This window comes from Hordeum vulgare, chromosome 5H, assembly GCF_904849725.1.
Source record: "Hordeum vulgare subsp. vulgare chromosome 5H, MorexV3_pseudomolecules_assembly, whole genome shotgun sequence".
NCBI classification, from domain to species: domain Eukaryota; kingdom Viridiplantae; phylum Streptophyta; class Magnoliopsida; order Poales; family Poaceae; genus Hordeum; species Hordeum vulgare.
In genome coordinates this window covers 23,039,423-23,048,788 of record NC_058522.1, presented here as the reverse complement: position 1 = coordinate 23,048,788, position 9,366 = coordinate 23,039,423, and the positions used below count along the sequence as shown (strand labels likewise).

The 9,366-nt window shown below is 38.5% G+C and overlaps 1 protein-coding gene and 1 long non-coding RNA gene across 2 annotated transcripts; one reads left to right on the top strand and one right to left on the bottom strand.

Annotated features, from left to right (window-relative positions):
* Positions 1–2,104: 2,104 nt before the first annotated feature.
* On the top strand, positions 2,105–6,356 carry LOC123398759 (glutamate receptor 2.8-like). The gene is made up of 4 exons (XM_045093214.1): positions 2,105–2,250; positions 2,619–2,922; positions 3,396–3,790; positions 4,607–6,356. Exons 1-4 carry the CDS (start codon positions 2,119–2,121, stop codon positions 5,012–5,014), a joined length of 1,239 nt encoding a protein of 412 aa, XP_044949149.1. The 5' UTR covers positions 2,105–2,118; the 3' UTR covers positions 5,015–6,356.
* Positions 6,357–6,616: 260 nt separating this feature from the next.
* On the bottom strand, positions 6,617–8,455 carry LOC123398760. Its single transcript, XR_006610253.1, has 4 exons — positions 7,458–8,455; positions 7,207–7,348; positions 6,965–7,109; positions 6,617–6,877 (listed from the first exon to the last, which is right to left on the bottom strand). It is a non-coding gene; the product is annotated as an uncharacterized LOC123398760 (long non-coding RNA).
* Positions 8,456–9,366: the final 911 nt, after the last annotated feature.

The window sequence follows — 9,366 nt, the reverse complement described above, 5'->3', positions numbered from 1 at the left end:
ATCTCAGGAACTCAGCTATGACATTTCTAAGTGGTCGGTTTCATAAATCTAACCTTGTATATGGTATTGTGAATACAATCTGCTTGTACTCCCTCTGTTCCAAAATGCATTGCATATTGGTTTTGTCTTAAGCTAAAATTTTCTCAGTTTGACTAAATTTATATTGGAAAAATATAAGCACTTGCAATATGAAATGAATACAATATATTCCACTGTGGATCTAATGATATTGATTTGGTATTGTGAATGCTAATATATTTTTCCTATAAACTTGTCAAACTTTCTAAAGTGTAGAGAATAGCCATTCACCCCACTTTAGAGATATAGCTAAATCCCCACCCAAGTTGCCCTACAGAGCGGGGGCGGGGTGGGTGTGAGATTGAAGAATGACATCTCAAACTTTACAAAGTTTGACTTACGACAAAACTAATATGGAATGTATTTGGAGAGGGAGTAAATATCTCTCTATGGTGTTACACTATTTTGTTCCGAAATAGCCTTTCGCCCCGCTTTATAGATGAAGCACCAACCAAGCCCACGCAAGTCATACAAGTACGAGGAAAACAAATAAGAGGTTTTTGCGTGTTTACCCTTACACTTCTAATATGTACCAAACTGCAGGGTCTCTTCCCTACTGTGCTCCCTAATAAGAGTTTAGATTTTGTATTTCCTTGGACATGTTTGTTGTGTCAAATATCAGCTTCTTGCAACATTACTTGGCTATTTGCTATGTCTAGGGAGTATAGAGGCAAGGCAAGACAGTAAATCAGAGTATTGACTCATAAAACCAGAAGGTCCAAAACTAAAATGTCCTTAACCTGTTACCAATTTTGAAACAGATGATTATGATGTTGAGTACTACATGTTATTCCATAGATATTATCTGACAAGCATTTTCTTTCTTGCACTCTTCCATAAGCTATTGAATTACTGGAGAATTACAGAGTTCAAGCCATCATTGGTCCCCAGAAATCATCAGAAGCTGTGTTCATATCCAATCTTGGAAATATAACCCAAGTCCCCATAATATCATTCACAGCAACAAGCCCCTCTCTCACTTCTGATAGTATGCCATATTTTGTACGAGCGACACCGGATGACTCTGCTCAGGTGAATAGCATTGCCTCGCTCGTACAAGCCTATGGATGGAGAGAAGTGGTGGTAGTTTATGACAACACTGACTATGGGAGAGGCATTGTACTGTACCTCACCGATGCACTTCAAAAAGTTGATGTCCGTGTTCCGTATCGCAGTGTCATCCCTTCGTCGGCAACAAATGAAACCATTATAAAAAAACTCAATGAGTTGATGGCAATGCAAACAAGGGTATTTATTGTTCATATGTCATCCACTATGACTTCCCTTCTTTTTACGAAGGCGAAAGAGGTAGGGATGATGAACAAAGGATTTGTGTGGATTACCACAAGTGGAGTGGCAAACATCATGGACACACTCAATCCAGGTGTCATTGAGGCAATGAATGGTGTTCTTGGAGTAAGGTATCATGTTCCCAGATCACAAAAACTTGATAATTTATCCAAAAGGTGGAACAGAATGTACCTGCAGGATAACCCAGATGATTCACCCTCCAATAAACTAAGCATTGTTGGGCTACGGGGCTACGATACGATATGGGCATTGGCACAGGCAGCAGAAAAGGTTGGGATATCCAATGCCACAAATAAGCCACCATTGTTCATTAAAAACTCCACATGCTTGGAACCCATGGTTATTTCCACCAAGGGTCCTCAACTCTTAAAGACAATTGTACAAAATAAGTTCAGAGGTTTCAGTGGCGAGTTTGACCTTACAGATAGACAACAGCTTAAAGCCTCTGTGTTCCAAATAATAAATGTTGTTGGAAGAGGTTGGAGAGAAATCGGATTTTGGACTGTGAAAGGTGGACTTTCAAAGCAGTTAAAGCAAGATGGCTTCAAAAAAACAGGACCAGACTCAATGCATGATCTAAATCCTGTAATTTGGCCAGGAGAGTCAACCAAAACACCAATGGGCTGGGAAATTCCTACAGTTGGCAAGAAGCTTAAAGTCGGTGTGCGCTCGAGCAAAATTCCGGAGTTTATAAATTCATACAAAGATCCTGTAAAAAATGCAACAACAATGAGTGGCCTTACAATTGACATATTTGAGGAGGCAATAAAGAGGCTACCTTTTCCACTTTCTTATGAGTACCTAGAATTTGACACTGATACAGGGAGCTACAATGATTTTGTTTATCATGTTTATCTTCAGGTAAGAAATACTTTACAAAAGGCAATTTCTCAATCTGCAATGTGCTGAAACTAAAGCTGCATACATTTCATTGTCAATAAATAACTCTAGTAGCTTAAACATTTTACCATGTGTTGAATGTGTTCTGCATTTCTGTTCCAGTGTTTTGTTCTGCTTCCACGCTACAGTTATTTCAAGTATAGACAAAAGGAGGCCAACCCGAAATGCTCACTTTAGTTTTCTTTCCCAAAGCAAATCAAAAGTCTATAGATTGCTAAAATATTTCTCTTTGTTAACAACTGAGCTATAATATTGTTTAATCAATCCTAAAATATAGTTGTTTGCTTCTATTGTTCTCAAATATATAAAGTTGACTATTGCCATTGCAGGAATACGACATAGCGGTTGCAGACATTACTATAAGATACAACAGATCATTGTATGTCGACTTCACTGTACCATACACAGAATCTGGAGTAGGGATGATTGTTCCAGTCAAGGAAAACGTGATGAAGGATATGTGGCTTTTCTTGAAACCGTTAAGCACTGAGTTGTGGTTTGGTAGCATCCTATTATTTATGTACACAGGAGTTGTTGTCTGGCTGCTGGAGTATCTAAATGGCAATGAACATGTGCATGGTCACATTTCACTCAAACAACTGGCGACTACAGTATTCTCCATTTTTGAAGAGAGTTGAGTACCGTTACAGTTTCTTAGATCTTGGTAGAATTTTGAACAAGTATTTCAGTCGCATAGACAAAGCATGTGTTGCTCTACATTGATCTGACTAAACATCTCTAGGACTCTATTGTAGTTAATTTTATCTTGGAAATTCAACAACACAAAAATTTGATTTGTCTAACTAATAATTCTTCAGAAACACAGTATGAAGAATCAGAGGAAGAAAATGAACTAACCAAATTTGTATCTTCTGGAAAGAAATTAAGCACTGCACATGCTTTTTTTAATTTCACTTCGCTACAGAGAAAAAATCTGTAGACATTATCCTATTTGAATCGGTTAAAAATTGATGGGATAACTTGCACTAATCATCTAAAGAAATTTGCATATGCTTTCTAACAAGTCCTGAAATGGCGTGCATTGCAGTGTTCCAGCTTTCAAATTCATTCAATGTCTTAATAAAGCTTGAATGCTATTTCTGCAGAGGAGAATTTGGAACGCTTTCTACCTAGAATTGTGTTGCGTGTATGGATGGTTGTACTTCTGGTACTTGCAGCAAGTTATACAGCGAGCTTTGCATCAATGCTGACTGTACATCAGCTTTCACCCACAGTGACTGATGTTCATGAACTCCAGAAGAATGGAGAATATGTAGGGTTCCACCAAGGTTCTTATATAGAGGGTCTACTGGTGGAAATTGGTTTCGACACATCGAAGCTCAGGGCCTATGCTACAGTTGAAGATTTCTATGGTGCTCTTTCTAATGGAAGCATTGCTGCGGTTGTACTTGACGTCCCATACATCAAACTGTTTCTTGCAAAGTACAGAAAAGGCTACGCAATGGTGGGGCCAATTTACAAGAGTGCAGGTTTTGCATTTGTAAGTTCAACTAAACTCACTATTCTCTTGAGTCTAGTACCATGTTATCACAAGATTGCAGTTTAAAATTCAAACTTACAGATATATGTTACGAAAATCAAATATGAATGGATAGTCTGACTATCTAATAGCGTCCCAGCGGAATGATGCAATTTTTTGGACAAGAAATTGCTGCAACCGCTTCGGTAACAAGGCCAGTCAAGAAAATAAATAGCAAAATGAACACAATATCATTTTTTAATAAATGTAAGTACCACAAGAGGCTTGGAGAAACAATCACATAACAACACAGAATGTTTACTATCGGAAACTTTAACATGAGTTGATATTTGCAATTCATCACACTGAGGCTCCGTCAGTGCATTATGATACATAATCTCTGTCGGTTGGTTTATTTTTAGATATCTAGGTGTCTGGCTATTTTTTTTCTAAATCAAATACAGCAGCATATTTGTTTGAGAATATATCAGATCTCACGTGGGAGATCAACCGCTGATAATACTTCATCTAACTCTAATTTGATTTACCAAACAGGCCAATAGACTTTTGACAACCTTTTTACAAGTAAGTACCTCATAATGTTGCACAACAATCACAAACTAAGCCTGAAAGAGTTTACTGAAGTTTTGTGCTATTTAAGCAGCTTTTGGCACGGTTCTCTGAAGAGTATGGTACTGCTAAATAATAAAACCATTGTATTGGATATATATTATATCAGAAAAAAAATGTTTTCAGGCTTTTATCGAGTTGATATTGTTAGTGAAACATTATATGTTAGCACGTGCAGCTTATAACAATTATCTCTTTGCTTATTAGGCGCTCCCCAAGAATTCTCCACTACGTGCTGAGATGTCAAGGGCAATACTCAACATAACAGGAGGAGATACTATCATTCAACTTGAGAAGAAATGGATAGATCAAAATAGCCATGAAAATGATGGCACACTTGATGGTTCAGGCGCTATCACTTTTGAATGTTTTGGGGGATTATTCCTCCTAACTGGAGTTGTGACAACTTGTTCCCCTTTTGTAGCCATGCTGATGAACCGTTACAAAAAACTTCAACAAGATGTAAGGAATAATAAAGGAGATGACCAGAATGAATGCAGACACAAGCAAGTCAAGAAAAAGAGAAAATGGAAGAACAAAGAGATGAAAATGGAAACTGAACTGAGAGAGCCAAACAACTTTGTCAGTGCCTCACAGTTCGAGCAGAAATGGTGACCAGCTACCAGACAGTAGGTGCTCTAAATAAATTGCAATATCACCGACTCATATCGGTTCACAGACCTTTCTTGGGGAGACATAAGTGGTTGGTGGCTCAAGTTAGTTCCAGCCCGAGCAAAGTTCACATTTCAAGCTCAAAGATGAACAGGTAAGTAACTGCGGGAGGGAAGCCAGTCCAACTGAACTTGGGTACGTCATGCATTCACAATCAAGTAAATTTTCAGTTTACTTGTGCTTCAGCCTTTCAGGCATCGCTTGGCCGACAACTGAAAAGGCTAATTGATCCCGTTATATAAATTTTTCATGGGAAAATCAAAGTTCGCTATGAAGTAGTAGGATATATGCTCCTTCGGTAAGAACATTCAGATGGTAGTGCACAATATATTGTAAGGCATCCAACGCTATCTATCCCCGAAGAGATAAAGGGAGAGGACTAATGGCTGACGATGTACTTTATACATCTAGTTAGAGAGACATTGAGCTACTCTGGTTCACTATTTACATCACTATGTCAATAATACAAGACTACAGCCCTCTGTTCCCTAAAATAAAGGCTACAACCCTCTGCAATTATAGTAATGAACTACCATTTTTCAAGTTATAGTAGGCCTCAACACTGTACATTACACACCACAGAATTAGCACATGATGCCATATTATAACACCAGGTTGCAGTTTTCCTATCAAAAATAAAGCTGCAGTTGATTATTCACTAAGTTGCTAACAAACCATCTCTATCAATCAGAGACAAACTGGACTCCTAAAGTTCCAATTACCAAACCATGTGGAATCAAATGGATTGAATTGGAAGTGGAATCACTCAAAGTAACAATCATACTGAAAGCAGAAAGCAGAGCCCGTACGCACATGTATCCTCTGTGACGAGCTTACCATGAGAAAGCTTTGTCTGGTCCAAAGGCAGAGCAACAGGAGTGGATTTATGGTGGTGCTACTGTTGGAGACGCAGCACTACACAATTAAATTGCATTGCACGGTACAACATGGCAACAAAAAATTACTCGTCCATTTATTTATCTTATTTTTTAGTCTAAAATCTGGTACAAAAGAACTTTTAGGCAATGTGTCATAAGCTCCTTTGACGAGAAGAAAAAATGAACAGATTCTCATGAGCTATCTAATATTCAAGCTAGTAATGGTTCTTTAATGGACACCAAAGCAAGAAGCATCACAAATCCACAGTACATCAGTAAGGACTATGAACTTATCTCAACCCTTGCTATTGAAGAGTGAGAGAAAGAGATAAAGGTACAATCATATGAATTCAAAGGATTTTAATTCCAAAAGTTAAGAGCTCTAACATTTCATTCATTGAACATAGATCATAGGAGATGACTCAGATCATCCATTGATCATTCATTGGAAATGACTTAGATCTCTAGGATTTTGATTCAACAAATAATGTTACACTAGCAGGCTATCGAGATGACAATAGCTAAATAGTAAAAAACAAGCATCATGATGATTATTCATGCAAGCTATGTTATTTAGGCCTACATCTAGTACAGCCCGTTGGTAGAAAGGTCGGTTGTAGGTACTGTAAGCGCACCCACGTGTAACAGATCAAAGAAAAAGAATCAGTGAAGGCAATGGATCAACATATATTAAACACTACAGATATGTGGCCAAACAGATCAAGGCACAATGTTCCGAGATATCATACAGAAGTATGATTCTACAAAAGATGATTGTATACCTGGCCTCCTGCTTGTGATAGACTAGCTCCTAAACGAATTTGGAAAGCTCCTGCTTAGGCTTTAAAACCTCCAGCATCTTAACAGCTTCCAGCACCATAACTGTTCCAGCATCTACAGGAGGAAGCATCGTCGATAAACATTGGAGCTGTTCCAAATGATTAGAGAATTAGACCAATGCTACTAACATAACAATATCAGAGGAATGCTAGATAACTGTTGGAGTTGCGCATACCTTGTGTTGCTTATAATTTTGTCGTGAATTGCTGGTGTAGATGGACCCTTTCTATTGAGCTGCAAATCATGTATGGCTATAATGCAAATATGCAATCCTTCAGTTCTCCTGCCATGTAACCTGTCAGTTTCTGTATTTCCTTGCTCTGCAAATACATAATCACAGTAAAGTTTTAGCCTTGAGAACTTGAAATATCAAAGGCAACATTTTTTAGCTTTGAGAATCTACTTCTCCGCTCTTACCCGAGGATTAGTGTCTGGCCCAGTGGTCAGCCTAGAAAGAAAAATTGATGAAGCAGCAACCACTGATGGCAAGAACAAGAAACATCTCTATTCCAGAAGACTCGACTCAGCAAGATAGCTACCCAAGAACTCCAGTAACAAGCTGGAGCACGGCGACAAAGCATGCAAGTATAACTTCAGGCGTCAACACACAGAAGCAATGGAAGAAGGATTAAATGAAATTGGTCTGAATTTAAAGAATTGGTAGTCACCTTTTTGTCTCCTGGGCAGATCTTGTACACAAGGATTTAGTTAGACATAGATTCAAAACATGTCAGAGAATTGGCACATGATGCAATATGACACGACCAAGCAGCAGTTTTTCTATCAAAAACAAAGTTGCAGTTGATTGTTCAGTTAGTTCTTAGTTGCTAGCAAACCACTCTGTCAATCAGAGAAAAACGAGTACTCCTGAAGTACCAATTACCAAACTATATAGACTCCTAAACTTCTAAAGTACCAACTACCAAACCATATGTTCACGTGTATTCTCTGCGATGAGCCGACCATGAGAAACCTTCATCTGCTCCAAAAGGCAGAGCGTCAGGGGTGGATGTTAGGTGGTGCTACTGTTGGAGATGCAGCACTATACAATTTAATTGCATCGTATAGTACAATATGGCAACGAACAAATACTGGTCCATTATTTATCTCTAAATATGGTACAAAGAATTTTCCTAGCAGTGTGTCATAAGCTCCTTCAAGAAGGAAAAAAAGAATGGTTTCTCATGAGCTAGCTAATATTCAAGCTAGTAATGGTTCTTGAATTGACAAAAAATCAAAAAACAGAACATAAAACAGGGACAAAATTACTCCAAATAAGCATGAAAAAATCACAATGCATCAGCGAAGAGTACTAGCTCTATCTCAACGATTGCTAGTGTAGAGCGAGAGAAAGAGATGAAGCTACAACCATATGAATTCAAAAGTTTTAATTCCAGAAAGTAGGAGCTCTAGCATTTCATTCGTCAACCATACATAGAAAAATGTGTGAGAGTAGCTCACAAAGCACAGAAGGGGTTGGGAACCAGTTGTTAGTATCAATACAATTCAACTATAATAAGGGAAGATGTTTTGCATTTCCTAAAGGGGTTATCTTTTCCTAATTACCTGCTTTTACATTTTAAAACAAAAACACACAATGAACATTACAAAAATATAAATGGACATGGTGGTCCCTCCTCTTTTATCCGGGCTTGGGACCGGCTCCGCATAGCATAGGCAGAGTTACCCACCCACCCTCCAAAGTGAACAAGACAATCCTTAATTTTGAGGGAGAGCAAATTTGCTCTCCCCTACTAGTAAGGATTGACTCACCCTTAGTAGCATTAAGCAGCAAGGATTTCCCCTTGTATAGGCTTTTAGTACCAAATGAGCAAGGCAATTCTTGGTTTTGATGGAGAGCAAAATTTTGCTTTCCACCACCACCAAGAACTGCCCTGCCCCTTCATCAGTAGCCTCAAGTGAGCAAGGTTTTCCTTGGTTTGGGGGGAGAGCCAAATGGCTCTCCTCCACTAGCAAGGATCACCTTATCCCTTGCATAGCTTTACATTTGTATTAATTAAGCAAAGCTTGCCTTCAATTTTAGGAGCAAAATATGCTCTTCTACCTAGCAAAATTGCTTTGGCTCTTGCATAGCCTTATGTTTGCGCCAAGTGAACAAGCCAATTATTGTTTTTTATGGGGAGCAAAATTTGCTCTCCTCCACTAGCAAGGATTGCATGAGTAGCCTTAAGTGATCAAAGATTTCCTTAATTATAAGAGAAGTCAGCAAAATCCTATCGCTTTTGTGGAGGGATCAATTCTCCACAAGCGAGGATCTTGCCTACCCATATGTTTGAGCAAAGTGAGAAAAAATCTTTTACTTTTGGCCTTTTAGGGAGTCAATCCTCCAAGAGCAAAGATTGTCATTTGCCTAGGCAAATTTTTTGTGTAATGTGCACAAGACTTTCCTTGCATTCGTGGGAAGTCAACTCTCCATGAGCAAGATTATCTTGCCCCATAGTAGCCTTAAATGGTCAAGGTTTTTCCTTGATTATAACAAAAAAGGGCAAAATCCTCTCGCTTTTGTGGAGAGGCCAATTCTCCACAAGCGAGAATCATGCCTATCCATATTTTTTA

Coding starts and splice junctions, on each gene's coding strand:
- LOC123398759 (XM_045093214.1), top strand. CDS start 2,119: ATGAGTGGCCTTACAATTGACATATTTGAGGAGGCAATAAAGAGGCTA. Junction 2,923..3,395: donor ATTCTCCATTTTTGAAGAGA/GTTGAGTACCGT, acceptor CTATTTCTGCAG/AGGAGAATTTGGAACGCTTT. Junction 3,791..4,606: donor AGAGTGCAGGTTTTGCATTT/GTAAGTTCAACT, acceptor TTTGCTTATTAG/GCGCTCCCCAAGAATTCTCC.